The following is a 20,922-nucleotide window of genomic DNA, read 5'->3' as shown; positions in this document are numbered from 1 at the left end:
AAAGTTTTGGTCTGACAGACCAATGTAAACACAAGAGCTAATGCATCTATTTGCGGACAGGCTTTACGTTACAACAAGATCTGGGTTATGGTCAGATCTTGTTGACCAAGATCAACAAGATCTTGGTCTTGTTGACCAAGGTCAACAAGACTTGATCTGCTTACAGTAGCCTGAAAGCAGATTGTTTCAGGCTACTCAAAAGGTTTAGAATTGGTTAAGGGTCTCACTGATTGTCATCATGCTGATTCAAGTCACTTCAGCTGTATGAACAAATCAAAGTAACTGTTAGGAGTTAGAAAGTGAAGGTGGTTTGTACCTTGGAAACAATTCCAGACCACTGGAGTGTTGGAAGTGAAACAGTGTTCTCCAGGTAAGACCAGAACAAACTACAAAGAAACCAGCATTGGTGCAAAACCAATTCTTTTGTTCTAGTCACTGTACACAGAGGTTCTACACATTGTTCGCCCAATGTCTAGTTTTAATTTAATCGCATTGTGTCTGGTCTATTTCTTGCTAGAGGTTAGCGGAGTCTGCAGAAGATGCTGACCTGTACCATGAATACAACAGTTCACTGCAGGTCAGTGGATCCTCCTCTTTGTTATCACACAGATCTGTCTGTCTGCTTGTCAGTCTGTCTATTTATCTAAAATCCTTGTTTTTCAAGCGAGGGAGATGCTGTTCCACACACCACTGCCCACACCAAAAACTGTTTTTCATTGATAGACTCAACTTGGCAAATTTTTCATGTAAACAAAAACCTATTTACTGCTCAACCCACGAATGCATTTTCCTTTAAAATGTGTTGCCATTTAAATGGGAAAAGTGACAAGTGTGTGTGTGTGTGTGTGTGTGTGTGTCTGTGTGTGTGTGTGTGTGTGTGTGTGCGCATGTGTGTGTGCGTGCATGCGTGTGTGTGTGTGTGTACATAAATATTAGCGTGTGTGAGTGTGTGTCTTTCTAATTTGTTAGAGGTATAATTGGCTTGCACTGTTAGATAACGGATAATGCTGACTGTGAGTGAACTGGAGGTAACAGCAGGCTGGTTTGGAGTTGGGGCAGCAGCACGCAGGAGCTTTACGACTTCAGCTGACACCTGAAATTAGATTACATCAACTTTAGCTCGCTGTGAGGAAACTGGGTCAACACCAATGCAAGAAATCTTTGCTAAAAAAAAATCCTATATGAATCCATTAACATAACCAATTTCTGCTGGTTGCTACAAAAACGAAAATAGCAAAAATAAATAAATAAATAAAATGTTTAAAGACATGCATGTCATGAATATAGAAGAACTAAAGATTCACGATGCCCTTTGTGTTCTTTGGGCAGATATTCATCTTTTCTGAAGTTACCCATCTGACTTTGAATGTAATGTTACTCTAATTTGGCCCAACATGAAGAACTAATCGGCCCATAAACCTATGAACTGGTTGTGCCACCTTTGCCTTTAACACCTGCCATTCAGTGTTTGCAATGACTGACATCAAGTTTTTCTATCTCTTTGGAGTAGCACAGGTCTTCTCTTCTTCATGAAACTGTTTTATATCTGCCAATGTGGAAGGTTTTAAAGAATGTTTGGAGAGTTTAAAGTCATGACACAGATTTAAGTTCAGAGGTTCACTAGACAACTCCAAATCCAAAATATACTTTTCTTTTCCATCAGTTCTGACAAGGGCGTCCAAGTACATAGCACCATAGCTACCCTATGGACCATCACCATCACACTAGACCATCACACTAGTAACATCTTGTTTGTGAGCATAATGTTATCTTTGTCTGTTTGATGATAGGTAATATTGAAGTGTGATTAAAAGAAGCAATAACAGAACTTTTTTATGTATCTACACCAAAGACCCTGTCTACAATAGTGTCTTTGGGTATATAGCTATTCTTTGTCATTTAACCAAAAGATGAACTACATCTAATTCATCTGGAAAAACCTTTAAATTTTTTTGTACTTCCCCGAATTCCAAGATCCCTTTTCTGTGTTGGTGAATATCAACACAGAAAGGTTGTTTACATAGGTAAACAACCTTCCTAATCTGCCAGAGTACAGCTCCTCCCACTGATGTCAGATCACATATTTTATCCTGTTTTCATTTAAAGAAATATATATATAGAAATGAGAAAATGTTAAACATACAGAGCATTTCTGAATTTTTGATTTAAGGTCCACATTGAGTCCTTTTCATTTGCTGTCCCAGTTTTTTGCTGATTCTGTTTTCAGAGAACAGACAGACAGCACTGACATGCAGCAATGATTGGTATTGAATAGTTTAATTCCCTTTTACTGTCTCTCAGTTTGATTATTACAACTCCATGCTGATCAACACGATGGATGAAGATGGAAACTCTGTGGAGCTGGGCGGAGAGTTTCCGCTTGAAGAAAACGAACATTTTAACAACCTGCCTGTGAATACGCAACAGAGCACCATCCAGGTTCCCACCAATGTCTACAACAAAGGTTGTGAGGAGGATCACATCACACAACTGCTTGTGGAAGTAAAATTGCCCAAATCTTTCTCATAATTTTGTCATTTTCCCAAGCAGATCCCAAATTGCTTAATGCCATCTACAACTCTGAGGCTTTGAATGATGTCTACATTAACAACTTTCTGAGAGATCCCACACTTACTTGGCAGTACTTTGGCAGTTCCTATGGCTTTTTTAGAATCTACCCTGGTAAGTTTATCTTGACCTTTCTTATGTTCCTGTTTTTAAGTATAGTAAACTGCAAATTTATTTTAATAAATTTCTTCTATGTTTGTTTGTGCCTGTTTTTGATGTGGGAACCTGATGTGATAACATCAGGTTCAAAGAAGCTCTTTCTGAAACATATGTTTCTTTAAAAGTTTTACAAATGTATTTTTTTTAGCACATTTTAAAGCATCAGCATTTGACCAAAGTGCTTCGCAACAATCACGACAAGCATAAAACAGTACATAGAATAAAACTAGAATAATGTGAAAAAAACAAAGAATTAGGACTTCTAAGAACTTTTTTTAATCAGTTAAAAAAAAGAGTTTTTAATTAACATTGGAAGGAGCGCACACTCTAAGCACTGAGAACGTGTAAAGGAATGTTTAATTTCTTCTACGTTTTAATTTCATCTTGAGATATGAAGGAGAAACTGGTTGGTTTACCAAAGTCTTCCCTAAGGTGTGTGGATGTTAGGAAGATGCCAAGATATAGATGAAGCTGTTTTAGATGATAATGTCAACAAAAGCTTTGTTAGAGGTACTATCATATAGATAGGAAACAAACTAAATTCTGAAGGATGCCACATATGAGATGAGTGAATGCTACAAGCAGACACTACAACACTAATGATTGAGAGCAACTTAAAAATGTATCTGCAACATCTGCAACAGTGAAGTAATAAACCTCCCTGATGACATGTTATTGTTATGTTATTAATGCAGTTATTAGTTTCATGGTCACAGCCAGCCCAGTCATGTTTGAGTTCTCCGATTGAGATCCATTTCTCAGATGCAAACTGTCAAACACACAACTCTTCATTCTAATCATGCAATGCTCCGTTCTTATCATTCAAATCTCCACTTCATTCTAGAACAAATTAACGCAGAAACATTTTCATGAGCTACTAAATAGTGGTGCAACTTAAGAAACCAGTGTGCCCCCCTCTATTATTCTTTAGTTTAAACTGTAGTTGTAACAGCATTGGAGTGAACCTGGCAAATAGAGCTGAAAAATTAGGAAAATGTTTACCAAAATTTCTAAAAACACAGATACATGTTTGCTCTTCAAAAAACATGCTTTATATGCACCAAATCTATGTTTGGTTTAAAAACTTCCCATGTCATATAAAATAATCCACTGTTTCCCTGAGTAGTAATACCTATTTGTATCAATGTCAAATTGAAAGGAAAATGGAAGCGCTCATGAACACATTAATAAGACAATTAGCTTAATAGCTAGCACTTATTTATACGGTTATCTTGTTGACTATTTAACAAAAAAAGAAAATAAATTATACATTTAAGTCATATGTTTTCTTAATTAGAAAATATATTAATTAAGGCAGAACTGTACCTTCCTTATTGGTTTTGCCCTAATTAAGGAAGTTGAAATATTTTCACCTTGTAAGTGGTCATATTTTAATCTCATTTTGCAGCAGTTTTGAGTGATATGAGTCTCAGGTAATTTTCTTAGCATTGGTATCAGATTATTGTTTTTTAATTGTGACAACCTTCGTGACTGTAAACTTCCTCTTTCAGGTATTAAATGGACTCCTGACAACAATGGTGTGGTAGCTTTTGACAGCAGAAACAGAAATTGGTGAGTACTGTCCAGTTCTCAGAGCACACTGAAGTCAACATTAGATGTGTATTTTCATATGTTTTGAATCTCTTATTATTTTTTGTGACCTGTTGTCTCTGGAGTAAATGTGGAGAATTAATTTTGGACATTGAGTGATTCTCAGGCCACTCAATGGCCAAAATCTGATGTAATAGAGCACATCAGTCTATTGACGTGAGTCAATAGACTGATGTGCTCTAATAGATTCTCTGATTCACTGACTCCACATTAGTTACTTTACTCTTTCGACTTCTTTTTTACTAGACATGGTCTTTTTCTGCTTACTCATGAGATAAATAAACTACACATGCAGAATAATAAAGTCATGGGAATTTATTGTTCTTTCAATATTTAACACCAGATCACTGTGTTGCATGGCGTATATTTTTTTAGTTAATTGTTTTTTAGCAAGCAGGAATAACTCTGCTCTGTAGAGTTCTGGTCAGACAGAGACCTGGTTCCCTTGAGTGAGTAAACTGAACGGCGACCTGGACCTGTGATCCTCTCTAAAAGACGTTAAGCTGTTTCCTCAGCCAGGTCACTGCAGCCGACATGGCACCATATGTGACTGTTCATGCGCTCTAAATAATACCAGAGAACTGTATGTCCCTGAACATTTCTCCACAAAGCAAGTTTTCACCTGAGACCCCAGACACTGCTAGATCTATGAAAATGTGTTATGAATAAAAAATGTGAGAATACATTTTTACTTAAATAATTAACACTAGGGTCCTGATATTGATCTAAATGTGTCTTTTGCTCTACTGTTTCACAGGTACATCCAGGCAGCTACATCTCCCAAGGATATTATCATCATGGTGGATATCAGTGGCAGCATGAAGGGATTAAAGATGACCATAGCCAAACACACCATTAACACCATCCTGGACACACTAGGAGAGAATGATTTTGTCAATGTCATTGCTGTGAGATGCATTTTTAACAAGTCTCCTTATTCACAAACACACTGCTACTTTGCAAGTGATTGATTAGATGCGCTTACTCAGTTACATTTGTTTTCTTTATTTATGTCACACCCTGTTTGTCTAGGATGTAACATAAGTGTTACACCCCCACAGTTCATAAGTGGGGGCTTGTCTGGGATATTTTTGTTGAACATGACAAAGTTTATTCTGAAAATTTTGTGGCAGACCCTACTATTGAACAAGTTATTGACTGTAGGAAGGGTGATCTGTTTGACATTACTGATCATTATGAAATACCTGTGTTGAAATCATTACTTAAGAAAGACCTTAAATCTGTTGTTTTAAAAGGATGATCTGACAAAGGAGTGTAATTTGTTTGCCATTTCTTCTGCAAAAAGCTAACAATTTTAATCTTTTCTAGAACCAACAACAAATAAAATTTGAATTTGTGTTTCTATTATTGATACTTTCTTAGTTAGAAGGGGTGGGACAAATTGATCCTTCAATTTTGTGCTTATACCACCATACCACTATTGTGTATCAGACTTTTATTGCAGAAGTGTTGGAAACGTGAGATCATAGTAAAATACTGTTCACATATTGTCAGTTTGCATACATAATTTGATCACTAAACAAACCAGGTTAGCTAAATGTAGTTTTTGGACATACTAAAAAATTATATCATAGCAGCACCACAAGTCCCCACACATGTATACCTCATACGTAGACCATTGTTACAAAATCACCACAATTGTGATATAAAAACCGCAACATTACATCCAGACATTTGTCTCACCTCAAAATACTTGATCCTTGACACTCAAAGTTAATATGGCTATTTTTTTCTGACCATATAGAGCATTGAAATGAAGTTTTCACACAATCAACTGATCCTTTAAGACATAAGACTGCTCTGTCACAAAAAAAGAAACACGATTTGTCCTGATACAACAGAATCCTGCAAATTCCAGTGAACTGATATCAATTCAAAGGGACCTAATGTGTTCTTTCACATGTGCACATCATAACAGGAGTGAGTCAGAAGTGGTACATATGCTATAAAGCCTCAGCAGGAGCCTCTAGTCTCACATGTGCTTTCTGAATGTACTTTTTCTTTTGTCTGCCTCTCTGTAGTACACTGACTATGTTCGCTATGTGGAGCCATGTTTCAGAGGAACATTGGTGCAGGCTGACTTGGACAACAGGGAGGTAAGATAATTATCATCTTCTTTAGAGAGATTAAAGAGCTGAGCATGCATCTCAGCTGACATTTAACACACACACACAACTTCTAACATTAATTTCATGGCCTGCTTCTAATGCCACTACACTATGCTAATACACTAGGTTAGAGTGTAATTTGACCTTCAGGGGATGGGGCATTCTCAGTGGTAATTAGGTGAAAGGTGGGTTACATCCTAGATAGCTCAACAGTCCATCTAAGGGCAACTCAGAGACACAAGGGACAAACATCCAGACTTACAGAAACCATCAGTTATTTGGGCACTTAGAGAGACAAATTGAGCTAACATGTCTATATATAGAATGTAGGAGGAAACTGGAATATCTGAAGAGAACCCACTCACTCCTTTTTCTGGAAGCCTATTACTGTGGTTAGTAGCCTCTTATGCCTCGTTTCCACAGAGAGTTAAGGTACAGGTCAGTTCTGTATGCTAGTTAGTCTATTTCTGTTGTAAAAGTGACTTGTATATAGCTAACCCAAACTGCAACAAGCTCAAGGCATTGTAGTGCATCACAATTGTTGTCACACTCGTATGATGCCACGTTGGACGTATCTTTTTAACTCAGGTTGATACCAACTAGTGTTGGAATTGATTTTGTGGCCATAAAATAGCATCAGAATCGCAGCGCCCCATGGTGCTTCTCAGTGCAAACAAGGTAATACTGTAATAGTATAAAGATTATCATACACAATGTCTTCATCACTAAAACAGAGACTGAATAAAACAGAAGAGCACAAGTATCTTTCCTTGTTAGAACAGAAGTGACAAATGTGTGTTTTACCATCACAACTGTTTTTGTACAGTTTCTGCCATGTGGCCAGAATTCTGTAAGTGTTGCATCTGGTGTAATAGAGTTTGCCATTTCTCTTTCAGCACTTTAAGCTGCTGGTGGAGGAGTTGCATGTTAAAGGAGAAGCAAAAATAAAGAATGCCATGAAGGAGTCTTTTAAGATCCTAAATGAGGTTTGTTTATTTTTGGCTTGATGGGTTGGAAGTCAATTTTACTGTTTTGCTGTTTTTCAATAATCATTCAGAAAAGAATACCTTGAATCTGGGAAGGAGTTTTACTGATCATCATCTTTTTTTCCCATCTGTATGTTTGTCTACAGGCGAGGATGAATGGTCAGGGCAGCATGTGTAACCAGGCCATCATGCTAATCACAGATGGAGCCATGGAGGACTTTGAATCTGTCTTTGAAGAATTTAACTGGCCAGAGCGCAGGGTGAGGAATAAGAAGGAATTCAATAATGTTCTTACCAATATGATTTTAGCATCAAGGTTTCCATCTTCCCCTAGAGACTGTTGTTCATTAGCCTGGTAAAAGACAGCCTCTTGTTCTACTCTTTACTGGACCTTTGGCTATTGAGAAATTATTGCATGCTGGAGGCAAGAACTCTGTTGAAGTTTTAAACGGCTGAATCAGATTTTACCAATTGCTAATGTTTGGCTATGACCTATGTATTGCACCAACTTGATTATGATGGATACTATGTTATGAAGCTTACCGGAAATTGATGAAAATTTAAATGCTGTAAACAACCCCCTCACCACCACCTCCTGCAAAGAGACACATGCTGAGTTGAACAACATCTTTGCATTATCATCTAAAATATCTTAAAGACTCTTGCTCTGATTTAATTGCTCATTATTTGGAAGCGAATGGCCAACACAGACTGAATGACTTCATTCACTTCCTCTGCTGCCTCTGCCAAACTAGGCTAAATACATTTCTAAAACAGAATTGTCTGCACATCTTACCAGTTTTGAGGTCAGGACCATTCCATAAACCTGATGGCCGTCTCCTTTATTTATTCCAAAATCTGTTTTGATATGTACCTGGAATCAGTGTCACCACTGTCCAAGCTCATCCAGTTAACCCATATTAATATTAAATCAGATCCAGTAAAAGGTAATTTCAAGGGTCAGGCATGGCAGGTTCTATATTTGCCTTTGACTTTCCCTCTGTATGGTGTTTTTTTTAATGCTGGGGCTAAAGTTCTGTTTCAGCATGGTGTCTGAAATTACTCATGTTTTACCTTTTCAGAACATCAGTGAATGGATTTTCAGATTTCTATTTGTAAAAAAAAAAGTTAAGTGATGTATTTTCTTTCCTACTTTACAATTATTCACAACTTTATGTTGATCTATCACATAAAATGCATCCAACTTCAAGTTAACAATGTGCAAAATAGGAAAATATTTATTGTATGTTCATAAAGTTCTACGTTTGTGACAATAAAAGGCTCACTGATGGTTTCCAACTCGTCCAACAGAGCATAAACATTGTTTGCATTTAGAAAAGATCACTGACCTGGATTTTTATGGATGAGGTGTTTTCCCTAAACCCTCTCATCTGGCTTCTCTCGCAATACTGAACTGTACTTTTTATGTGAGCATGATTCTTTCTACCAATTGAAAACATCTTCAGTACAACATTTAATAATTTGTCAACATTGTATATAACACACCTTTCCATTAACATGATTCTCTGTTTAGGTTCGAGTGTTCACCTACCTGATTGGTAGAGAGATGACATTTGCTCAAGCAACCAAGTGGATCGCTTGCAACAACAAGGGTCAGTCCAGTATGTGTGTGTGTGTGTGTGTGTGTGTGTGTGTGGGTGGGTGGGTGTGTGTGTGTGTGTTGCTCTGAATGGGCAGAGTCATAAAGACTATGATCTTGTGGTTTCGTCAGGTTACTACACACACATCTCAACTCTGGCTGACGTTCAGGAGAATGTCATGGAATATCTGCATGTGCTCAGTCGACCAATGGTTATCAACCACGACCATGACATCATCTGGACAGAAGCCTACATGGACACAGTGGTAAGATGACCCGTCCACATTGCAGCACAATCACTTGAGTGTCCTTTCCCCGAACATGCTGCACATTGCTCATCATCTTCATTTTCATTTTCTTCATGTCTGTATCTTCATGTCCATCTGTCTTTTCCTTAAACTGTATTTGGACTCATTCTCCCATGAACCTGTTGGCCATGCAACCCACTCTGGCAGCTTCCCAACACAAAGGAGGTAAAAAATAAAATAAAATAAAATAAAATAAATAAATAAATAAATAAATAAATATAAAGAATAATACAACCTTTTTACTGTGAGATGAAAGTTGACCGTTTCTGGCATATTTATTTCTTTAAGTTCTTTTTTTCAGCTCTGGCCAAATATTTGATACTATTGAAAACTTTGTGCTCATAGTTAATTTCTTCCATTATGGTAGGAGCCAAATATTTTATCAACATGCTTATTATGTTATTAGTTACTGTCTGCTAGTAAAGTTCCCACAGTCTGGATTCAAAGCATTCGGTCAGGGTAATCTTGCGCAGCACAAACTTCAGCTGAAAAGAACTGCAGAAAACAGGGACATAATCTGACATTCTTCACACTACTGGCTGAGATTGGCAGTGTTGTCAACATGCATTTAAAATGTCCTTTATTTTACACAAAGAAATTCAGCTTCATAATGCCATCTGGTCAATCAGTTTTCTGCTGTCTGAAATTATATTTTTTTGTAAATGCCTTGTTTTGAATATGTACATATACAAACTGAATTGAATTAATGAGGAACCATGTTCTTTATCTTTTAGCTTTTCTACACCAAAGCTCAGAGTTTGCTGCTGATGACTTCAGTGGCCATGCCAGTTTTCAGCAAGAAGAAGGAAACAGTCAGTTCAACAACTCGCCCTATGATATTCTCTGAAAGTCAGATATATATTTATTTGTTCAGATACAATATTTAATCCACATTTATGTCTAAATTATAATGGGACAACTCTCTGAACAATTGATTTGTGAGGTTTATCATACATGGCTGAAAGACATTTTTTTTTTCATTTTCAACATAAAAAAACATAAAAATTATGAAAAACAATATGTGGACATTACCCACAATAGTAATCATGTAAAGTAGGTGTAAAACCAATCAGTGAATACAATAAATAAGAAAGATAATATTACAAATTCTTAAAAGATGTTCAAGTTATTGCTTTGCACACATTCAAACATGATTGAGAATTTATACCAACGTCCAACCCAAAATAGAAACAAATCCGAAACAAAAAATCAGCTTTGATCTAGTTAATAGTTTTCATAGTGGAAAATATTCATATATTAACAGAAGACATTTAAACAGTAACATTACCAGAGAAAGGAATAACTGAATCACTGAAACATGACGTTAAGAGAGGTTGTGTGTAAACTCTGCCTTCATGATGCTGCCTGTCTTCAGCTGTCGCATGGCATCCTGCTGGGTGTGGTTGGCACTGATGTTCCCCTCATGGAGGTGATGAAGCTGGCGCCGAGATACATAGTGAGGCCGAGTATTCTTCACTTCTCCAGCTTTTCAAAACTTTAATTCACACACTTGTGAATAAAGCTGACAGCAGTATTTTGTGTTTTATCAGCTGGGACCGCATGGCTACGCCTTCCTCCTCAACAACAATGGTTACATCCTGGCTCATCCTGACCTCCGACCTCTGGTGAGTACAGCTTCTGAATACTTTCTTTTCTGCCGCAGTGATGGATAAAGCAGAGCTGCTGAGCATCAAACTAAATCCAAACTTAGTGTTCAGCAATAGAAAGATGTAAGAAACTGGCAGTCACTGTCACTGACTGCTTAGCAACAGAACAGACTTTAAGTCATCCTTAAAATCCTCTTCAATTAGTGGCCAAAGATCAGAACAGGTCAGACATAATATTTTAGTTTATTTTTTTCTAAAAGCAGAACATTATTACCTTTTTTTTACTTTATGCTGACAAAGGATATTCATGACAACAAACTCCAACACTCGATAAAGAGGCGTGTTTATCCAAATGTTAGAGGGATTTAAAGTGATTATATTAACGTGTAGACAATGGAAACAAAAGTATGCTTGTATATTATTCACTAGATCAATTTTGATGGAAAATATAGAACAGTAAGTTATTCAGTAACACAATTTTTAAGAAGGGAAAAGTTGAAAGATGCACAAAGAATTTAACAAAAAAGTAGAAAAAATGATACAGAAGGAAATGAAAAGGAATGCTCTGAACATTCTCTGTATGCTCTGAACTCATATACCACACATTAACATAACCCAATAACATATACGTACACATATATAGTTAGCACAAAATTAGAGTAATTTGTGTTTAGTCTATCACTTTCTTATATCAATTCTTCTATAAATAAATCTTTACAAAATCAACTGGTGCCATAGATTAAGTTCCTTTGCCCATGTCAGGCAGTTTATTTTGTTATTGACTCTGATTTTTTTGTCCTGGGTGAGTGAAGTCTGGCCAGCCCTTTGAATATTTTAGCAGGGACCCCAGCTCAGATACACAGTAACAGTGCTCCTCTGTCCTACAGTATAAAGACGGTAAGAAGCTAAAGCCAAAGCCAAACTACAACAGTGTGGATCTGTCAGAGGTGGAGTGGGAGGACACAGAGGAGATGGTAAACACACACAGGATTAAGACTAAAATGGCTGCAATTTAAATCTGAATGTATTCAACAGTAAAGACTCAATAGATTGAGTCTGTGGACCTGATTTAGTTATGTGAAGAATCTGTTTGCACTATTATTGTCTGCCCTACTGACTGTAGGGCAGACGGATATTTGCTTAGTAATTGTTCATGTGGATGCAAATGTTGTGCTTTGGTATTGTTCACTTCTATCTAGTCTAATTTTGTATTTGTATTCTTACAGCTGAGGACACCTATGGTGAACGGAGAGACAGGCAGCATGACCCTGAACATCAGAGCTTCTGTGGATAAAGGGGTGAGAAAGTTCTGTACAACAAAAGCTTCTTATTCCATCCTGCTTAGAGTTGACTGTAGTCGATTAAAATGTGTTATATTAATAACTCCTGCTCACCCACAGTGTCTGTTTTTACCAGAACTGTTGTTGTAACTCGGTTCATGTAAAAACTGGAGCTAAAAACTGGGCGTCTCACAGGCAGGAAGTAGTAGTGATATTATTCTGACTGCTGACTGTGCTCAGGGAAATCATCATAAACTGGAAGATTAATAGACAGGTTTGGTTTACGTTAATAAGTTAACCCACAATTCAGTTTATCTTAAAATTAAATATTAAATCACATCAATAAGAAAGGATTTTTAACACAGAAATGTATGTTCACTGTATGTATCTGGAATCAGTTCTTCATCAAGGCTGCTTCTGTTTTAATCATTGCTTGTCAGGTTTATGCTAAGTTTTGTTTGTCTGAAAAGAGAACAGTCTGCCACTGAGCAGCAGTCCACAGTCCTTTTTTATGTATCCCAGCTGAGATGCTTCCAGCATTGTCTCTGTGTCAAGACTGGTTTAACAATGTTGCTTTTATCCCTGTTTCTTGTCCTCGCCTTTTTCTACCGCGCAACTTCCACACTTTGAAAAGCTGACTTCTTTGAGCAGAGCCTTCCCCATAAGACAACCTTAAAATAAAATGTATAGATTTCAAACCTCAGATTCTTAGAGCTGCCACCCAGGAAAAATAAAAGCAGAACTATATTGAGTTAAACGTGAAAACCTTTTGTTATTTCTTCACTTACATGCTTTTCTATTGATCCTTTGCAATATTATAATATTCTGATAATTTTCAAAGCTAACAGAACTAACTGGTTGACGTACTGTGTTTGATGAATCTATATAAGTGTGAGAGTTTGAATTGAATTCCTGAAATAATGTTTTGATGTTATTCTGATTTATTGACATGTATCATGTTCTAAACATGCTATGGGCAATTTGATTACAATTTCTGTTTTGAATATTGCATGATCAGATGTGTTTTTATTCAACAGAAAAGACCAATGTACCTCACCAACAACTACTTCTACACAGACATTGCTGAAACGCCTTTCAGGTATAACACAGTTCATCTTTTCGTTTTTTCATGCTGTATATATGTTGGATTCAATGCTCTTATTTTCTTTTGTTTGTTTCAACAATTTCCATATACTTCAATATATACAAATGGGAAAGATGTGCTGAAATGAATGTTCTTTTTGTGGCTTGTGTTCTTCAATAACATCAGTGGAATCTACCAGTTGTTTATTCAGTATAAAGTTTACCTTTGTCCCTGTCTTTTCCCGTTAGCTTTGGCCTGGTGCTGACCAAGGGTCACGGCAGTCTGATGTTTACAGGAAATGTATCAGTGGAAGAAGGTAGGATTTTCGGTTATGTTCTACACACCAGCAATATTTTATCTTGTCATTATAAGAAATCAAACAATATGTTCAACTCAGTTGGATTATCTGACAGTTCTCTTGAATGCTGTAATTAATGCAGAGTGAATGAAACATCAACACTCTTGCTCTTCAACTGACATCAACTCCTGTGATTTATTTTACTGACTTACATATTTTTACTTTCCAATATAGGTCTGCATGATATGACCTCCCCTGACCTAAGCCTCGCCTCTGAGTGGTACGTCTGAAATGCGAACTGACATTTAGAGTAAATCAAGATAATTTATAGACCTTCTAACTCCATTTAGTGACAGACAAACAGCTGTTAAAATTACCCCCAAAACAACTCTAAATTATGCAGATGTTGTTAAATTGTATTTTACAGCAATGGTACAACAACATATTTACATTTATATATTTGAAACAAAATTACTGAAAATATGGAATAAAAGTTTTTCAGTGCCACTTATCATGTCAGTGAAAAATGTTTTTCATACATTTTCCAATGCAAGAAAAATGGAATATTTCCATTGTTAGCTGCTTATATTCAATATATAATTTGCATGTTAAAGTTGGAGATGATTTTGCATTACAGATGTTTAAGAACTTTTGGAGTCAAGTGAAATGCTACAATAGCAATTTAAACAAGTTACTTTCTTAATGTTAAAATGCAAACATACCTTAGGAAATTATTATAATGTGCACTGAATTGTTTTCGTTGTCCATATGCTTTTCTTTATCTATCGTTTCATTTACTGGATGTTGATTGCCCAGCTGCTGTGCATTCTGCACATATGTGCTTTAACACCTGCTGCGCACTTCACGCCTCGGTGGGGAGTGTTACAGAAAAGCTCCATTCTGAGAGCTTGTTTCAAAAGCTCTGATCACTGGTGACGTGTTAACAATCAGCTGGACCTCAACAAAAATGTTCTGATTTCACTGAAAACCAGGCCTGTGTGAACAGAGCCTGTGCTACATGAGCTCAGACCTGGGGTGGGATATTGAGCATAGCCATCCAAAATGAGTGTAGAAATGACTGTTCTTCCTCTCCTTCACCAGTGGGAGCTGTAGGAATCACCAAATCAGGCTTCCAACTGGATCAACGGTCCTTTGCTTTGTTTATCCAACTGTCAAAATCTTTTCTTCTACAGGACTTACTGTGAGACAGACATCGACCCAGATCACCGAAAATACACCCAGCATCAAGCGGTCATCAGATACCTACAGGGGAAGGAGCCTGACCTGGAGTGTAGGTTTTACCTTCTCACAAAAACATCTTAACATTATTTCAGTAAATTTTTCCAGTTTGCAGAATGACGTGCTTCTATTTGATTCCACATTTGTTTTGGCTTTAGGTGATGAATTGTTGCTCCAGCAGATATTGTTTGACGCCGTGGTAACAGCCCCACTGGAGGCTTATTGGAACTCAGTGATGCTTAATGACAGGTGAGACCACTGAAACTGAATCACGTGTGAGCTCACAACTGGACTATAATCTGCTGCTGTAATTTAAGTTCTCTGGTAGGAATATGTATGTGTCATGCCTGTCTAATGTATTGTGGCGTGGTGTGCAGGGTGGAGCCGGGGGTCGAGACAGCTTTTCTTGGGACTCGCTCGGGCCTGATGAGGTTAATGAGATATGCAGGAACGGAGACCAGAGTGGCAAAGTAAGGATGAGGACACCGACTCAAGTCATAGTCTGTCTCTGTAGCAGAAAGTAAATCTCACTTACATAACAGAATGTGTAGATAACGCATCACACTGGTGGGTCTCAATAAATTAGAATATTATCAAAAAGTTTGTTTATTTTCATAGTTCAGTTCAATAAATGAACACGGTGTATAGATTAAACTTTTATTTCAGTTAATTATGATGATTTTCCTCTAAAAAAAACTACGAGAAACATGACATTAATTTATTAGAATAAAAAGTATGTTTAATGCCAAGTTAAAGGTTTTTTTAATATGTACTTTTAGTGTAGTAAACAGATTAGAGGTATATATGTTTTATTCTGATGTACTTTTATCTGAACAAATCTGATGTTTAGTGACGTTCAAAATCACTATCACTAAAAATGATAAAAATCACTTTTCAGTTGATTTTGTTCAAAACACACAAATTAAAATTTGATCTAAAGTTAAATTTATCGCTTACAGAAAATTCCTGACTCCATTGGACAAAAACAACCTGTTCACCATCGACCATTTCCCCCTTTGGTATCGCCTGGCCGTGGAAAACACTCCTGGGAGATTTTTCTACTACGCTGTTAATGACAAAGGTCTACACTCTTATATCTCTTAACCAAACATATTTGGTTTGTATTCTTTGCAAATAACCAATCAGAAAATATATGAGTTTATTGAAAGTGATTGTTCTCCTAACAGGAGTGAAGTATGTTATAGCAACAACAGCTGTCACCGTGTCATCTGGAGACAAAATGGCCATGGCTGGAGGTCAGTGTCACTGCTATAGTCCTGATCTGCTTTCTGGAGAATGTCATGTCAAATGCATTTTCTCTTTTCCTGGAGATTTTCCTGATGTTGCCTGGTCTGTGGTACTTACGCTGACCACTAACAGTGGTACGGATTGATCAGGATAAAGGAAATTAAAAAAAACATATCGTCACCTTACTAAAAATAATCCTAAGTCAATTTTTTTGCCAAAAGTATTTATTTATTTATTTATTTATTTATTTATTTATTTATTGCCTAAATAAATCACTTTTGACAAAAAATGACTTATTTTAGGAAAAATGTCAAATTTAACTCAAATCTACTGATGCTTCTGATATATTTTTATTTACAAACAAAAAAAAAACAAATTGAGACATAATTCAGAATATGTCGCCTGCAGCTACAGAATATTAGTTGGTGGGATTTAACTGATCTTGTTGATGGGGGATTACAATATAAACCCTCTCTGGAGCAGCTGGAGAAGGATCAATTCAGTCCCTGACAGATCAGTCACTACAGAGGATCACTAATGTCAACTTGCCACATTTTAATGATATAAAAAAACAAATCCTTCCAAATCTAGCATTCTGTATAACTCAGCTGAAAACTTAAAAAAAAAAAAAAAGTATTAATCTGGCTGCTAAAATGTACATAGTCTTAAACCACTATTTCATGTTTTGCTTGATTTCACCACTCTGAACATCACACCACATATTATTTTACAGTAAATCTAATGAAACTTCAGGGTGTGCATAAGAATGACATGACACTGTCATAAACATGACATGACATCTGTTATGAAGAGGAAGGAATCATCATGAATCTTTACGACTGTTGTCATGACATATCATTTGGTAAATAATGACACTTTTCATTCAAAGTTACATTAAATTTTGCATTAAAAGTTCATTAAATGTGTCAACTTTGCTTGAAAAGTGTCATTATTTACCAAATGACACGTCATGACAACAGTTATAAACATTCATGAAGACTCCTTCATCTTCTTGTTATGTCATGTTTATGACAGTTTCATGTGTCTTATGCGCATGTGACCGGTGGACTTCTGCGTTGTGTGTGTTATGTGATGATCAGACAAACCACAAGACATCAAGTCTGGGTTTGGAGGCGGTCTCCGTTTATTTAATCTGTCAATCGGGAGATATTAGCATTAGCACCTAGCATGTGCTCCAACCTGATCTATACAAAATAACAGTGTCAGCATGCATCAAATGTTATAAAGGCGTAATAGCAACTCAAATGAAAATATCCAAACAGTTATTAATACAGAAGGAAAAATAAACATTTGAACAATATAAATTAAAGGATTACAATGGATTATAAAACTTGCCTCTCCCCAGTGGAACGAATAACAAAAGGGAAAAGGAAATTAATAACTTAATATTTATAAATAGTCCTGGAGGACCCTGAACAAAAGAAGAAGAAAATAAGGCAGAGTTGGAGGACCAAACCCCTTATAGTAGACTCAGAGGAACACAAGAACAGTCAAGTATAAGCGGACAAATACATGAAAGGACACATTTTGTGTAAATATACAATTATTAATATAGACCCAGTTACACACACACTGTCAAATAAATTGTAACCATTTTTTCTAATTTGTTAAAGCTTTAGTGTTGAACCACTGCGACCTTTATGTGTGTTCCTGTTTTGATAATAATAATGATAATTCTGATAATGATCAGAAATTTTCCTACTGCGGTGTAAGTAAAGGACATTTGTAAAAATTCTGACCCATCTGTCAACACAGCAGGGATCCTTGAGATAGATATTACGAGAAGAAATCAGGAAAGCATAATGCCCCAGGTTTATAAATAAAACCTACCTCAGATGATTCACAACTTACACATTTTTTAAGGGATTCAATTGGGAATCACAGCAGATGCTGTCATTGTGATGTAATTTAGCCAAAAACTGAACTTTGTGAAGTTATTTTGAAAAACAAAATACTGCTGAGAGAAATGAATTGCTATCCTTAGCTTGATGAGCAGAGCAACTGAGGTTGAGATAATGTTTCAAACAAATTCATTCCTCATAAGAGAAAAACTTCCAGACAAATTCTTGATTATTAAGGATTGGTCATGTGACATCCTCACGTGTTTATGCAGCAGTTGATTTTTAAAATGAGAGTTGCCATAAATGTTGCACCTTGACAGAAGGGGTTTGTAGTTCAGAGCTTCTCCTCTAGGTAGCAGCAGAAGTCTGGAATTATTTAGCTGTAGTTGTTACATTAAAGCTTAAAGCTGGAGTCTCTCATATATCTCAGTCTCAGTCATTGTCTGTCCTGAGAAGGTATGATAGAAAAATACTAAATTAACATAATTTACAAGTTGTCAAATATGAAACAGACATGACTGTTGGGAAACTAATTTGCATTGCTGTGCATCTTAAGCTTGTACTCAGATGCTGTGAAAGAGAAAGGAAAACACAAATAAAAAAACTAGAATGTCCAGATGTGCCAATAAGCACATATATAGGTTTCATATGAAGAACACCAATGCATTTCAAATGTGCTACAGTTTTTAAACTTCACCTAATCTAACTTGTTAAATTAGTTGTACAATCACTCCACGCCCAGAGTTTTAGCACGGTGGCAGAATTGCAGAGTTTCTCCCTTTAGACACTGTTTAAGAAATGAAGAGCAAAGCTGCCAAAACAATTGGATCTCAGCATGTCAGAAGCTGCTGATTCGATATCCGTACACAAAGTCACAGCCGTCTTTGGGTGTGTCAGTAGATAAAGCTGGGACGTCATCCAGGTCAGTCTCAGTTCCAGACTTGGCTATCAGAGGCTGACCGCGGCTCTTCATCTTTCTCTGGTACCGAGCCATGAGTGAGGCATACACACAGCCGTAAGTTGCTGCAACAACCATCATTATGCACACTGTGCCACACACCACTCCCGCCACTATTTGTGTGCCATGTGCCCTGCGAACACTGACTGGCCTGTGTCGCTGCCAAACACACTCATCCATGCTGCTGAGCCGCCCTGGTGGACAGGAAGGCTTAGTGGCCTGATTCAATGCAACATCCTTGGTTGGACTTATACAGTACTTGAACATCTCTGCTGGAATGCTACGGATGTCCCTGCCCTTAAGGTTCCCGGGGAAATTGCACTGCATCACATCTACCTGTCCATCTGTAAAACAAAGGGACAGGTGAGAAGACAACATAGCAATGTTGTATCAAACTACTCTCATCGCCTATTTTGGAAATGTTAACCTGCTTACCTCTGTAAATTAACCACTCCATCCAGTTCTTGAAATCCCTCAATTTGCAGTCACATTCCCAATGGTTTCCAGCCAACTGGAGCTGCTGGAGGTTAACTAGAGGCTCAAATGTAACTCTGTCTAGAGTCATAAGTCGATTGTGAGCCAGGGACAACCAGGTGAGTCTCTGAAGCCCATCCAGGAGGCCCTTTGGCAGTAATAGAAGGCTATTAGAGGACAGATCAAGCCCCTGCAGCTGCCACAATCCCTGGAAGACCTCCTTGCTTAAACCATCACTCCCATTCAGTCCGTGGCCAGTCACTGTGCTGTTAGGGAGGTCAGAGGCTGTTACAATAACACCAAAGTAGTTAGAAGAGAGATTTAACCATCGAAGGCTGCTCAGGTCAAGGAAAGCTCTAGGCTGCAAGCTGTGAAAATGATTGTGGGACAGATCCAGGAGCTCCACGTTGCTGAGGTTCAACATGTCGCTGCTACCCAAGGAGGACAGGTTGTTCCGAGAAAGATGGAGCACCAGAGAATCCAAGTCTAGCTGCTTTTGGATGGGCATCAGAGAGACGAGCCCCACAGCAGAGCAGTCAGTTGTGTTGTGGTAGCAGGTGCAGATAGTAGGACAGCCACTGACTGAGCCCAGAAGCCCCAGCAGAACCAGCACCACTCCAGTGGAAGCCTCATAGACTAGGAGACATGAACAAAGGAATGATAACATTCTTAGAAACACTCCTGTGGACAGAGATATTTAAATTATTACAGACTTGTTCTTAGTTTGGAGTTCTAAAACAGTCGAAGGAGTAACTGCATTCCTACAGTGTGAAGGGTAGGTTTATAGAAACTCACCCAAACTCCCATGGTGACTCTGTCCATGCCTCATGTCTTCAGCATTCACTCTGCTGTAAGTGCCGGTTTACATTTGGCTTGTCTTGCTTGGTGCTGGATAACCCTGTCATCCAGGTTTGTAGATCAACTTGAAGAAATAATTAAAGAAAATGTCAAAGTACAATGGGGTTATGAAATTGAAGTAGAATTGAGTTTTTGATTCGGAAAACATGAAAACAGAGGTTTATAAAATCCAGGATGCAGGATACTTTTCATAATATCTGTAGCAGAATGAGTCGCTCTCAGGGGTTTAAGAAATTTCAGTGCTGTACCATGATAGGATGTCACTAGTGGATTAACTACAGTAAAGAGTTTTCCTCACTACTTAAATAATTCATAGTCAACTGTTGATAGTATTACAAAAAATTTGAAGTAACTGGAAACAACTCACCCTTAAGGCAGTAGGACAGGAAAAATTACAGAGCTGGATCAGAAACTGACAGCATAGTTCACTGAGGTCCTCAAATTTCTACACACTCGATAGCTACCAACTTTCAAACTTTGGTTTGAAATCTTCAGACGCATGGAAAGCTTAATTTAACTTGTCATTTAGACTCCAGGACCCTGACAAAAAAACCATAAGCCCTAGCAAAATTTTGCAAACATTTTACGGGAGCAGGCATGTGTATTGTTGAAGAAGATTTTAAGTTATAGTATATTTTTGGGAAATATCTCTG

The 20,922-nt window shown here is 37.3% G+C and overlaps 2 protein-coding genes across 5 annotated transcripts in view; one reads left to right on the top strand and one right to left on the bottom strand.

The window, feature by feature from the left end:
• Positions 1-472: 472 nt before the first annotated feature.
• Positions 473-20,922, top strand: part of LOC106938116 (voltage-dependent calcium channel subunit alpha-2/delta-4-like) — a 67,641-nt gene continuing 47,191 nt past the window's right edge. For 2 of the 3 annotated variants that reach the window (XM_015019963.1, XM_015019961.1), the window contains exons 1-24: positions 473-577; positions 2,302-2,464; positions 2,551-2,682; positions 4,239-4,299; positions 5,096-5,246; positions 6,381-6,455; positions 7,364-7,453; positions 7,600-7,713; positions 8,988-9,066; positions 9,186-9,319; positions 9,509-9,526; positions 10,096-10,173; positions 10,737-10,817; positions 10,912-10,986; positions 11,856-11,942; positions 12,195-12,266; positions 13,286-13,347; positions 13,581-13,648; positions 13,865-13,910; positions 14,824-14,921; positions 15,028-15,118; positions 15,247-15,339; positions 15,829-15,950; positions 16,057-16,125. In XM_015019963.1, coding sequence (XP_014875449.1) covers positions 2,320-2,464; positions 2,551-2,682; positions 4,239-4,299; positions 5,096-5,246; positions 6,381-6,455; positions 7,364-7,453; positions 7,600-7,713; positions 8,988-9,066; positions 9,186-9,319; positions 9,509-9,526; positions 10,096-10,173; positions 10,737-10,817; positions 10,912-10,986; positions 11,856-11,942; positions 12,195-12,266; positions 13,286-13,347; positions 13,581-13,648; positions 13,865-13,910; positions 14,824-14,921; positions 15,028-15,118; positions 15,247-15,339; positions 15,829-15,950; positions 16,057-16,125 — 2,041 coding nt within the window. In that variant the 5' untranslated portion in view covers positions 473-577; positions 2,302-2,319. The remainder of the gene's footprint in view (positions 578-2,301; positions 2,465-2,550; positions 2,683-4,238; positions 4,300-5,095; positions 5,247-6,380; positions 6,456-7,363; positions 7,454-7,599; positions 7,714-8,987; positions 9,067-9,185; positions 9,320-9,508; positions 9,527-10,095; positions 10,174-10,736; positions 10,818-10,911; positions 10,987-11,855; positions 11,943-12,194; positions 12,267-13,285; positions 13,348-13,580; positions 13,649-13,864; positions 13,911-14,823; positions 14,922-15,027; positions 15,119-15,246; positions 15,340-15,828; positions 15,951-16,056; positions 16,126-20,922) is intronic. The other variant, XM_015019962.1, reaches the window with a different exon arrangement.
• LOC106938118 (leucine-rich repeat and transmembrane domain-containing protein 2-like) overlaps positions 18,497-20,922 on the bottom strand; it is a 14,702-nt gene continuing 12,276 nt past the window's right edge. The window contains exons 2-4 of one of the 2 annotated variants that reach the window (XM_015019968.1): positions 20,207-20,333; positions 19,373-20,047; positions 18,497-19,281 (exon numbers count right to left, since the gene is read on the bottom strand). In XM_015019968.1, the coding sequence (XP_014875454.1) occupies positions 18,818-19,281; positions 19,373-20,047; positions 20,207-20,240 (1,173 nt within the window). In that variant the 5' untranslated portion in view covers positions 20,241-20,333 and the 3' untranslated portion in view covers positions 18,497-18,817. Of the gene's footprint in view, positions 19,282-19,372; positions 20,048-20,206; positions 20,812-20,922 lie in introns of those variants that run through there. The other variant, XM_015019967.1, reaches the window with a different exon arrangement.

This window comes from Poecilia latipinna, unplaced genomic scaffold, assembly GCF_001443285.1.
Source record: "Poecilia latipinna isolate Pla-1442-1.1 unplaced genomic scaffold, P_latipinna-1.0 Scaffold2514, whole genome shotgun sequence".
Classification (NCBI taxonomy): Eukaryota; Metazoa; Chordata; class Actinopteri; order Cyprinodontiformes; family Poeciliidae; genus Poecilia; species Poecilia latipinna.
The sequence above is the reverse complement of the archived record's forward strand: the minus strand, read 5'-3'. Positions and strand labels throughout refer to the sequence as shown.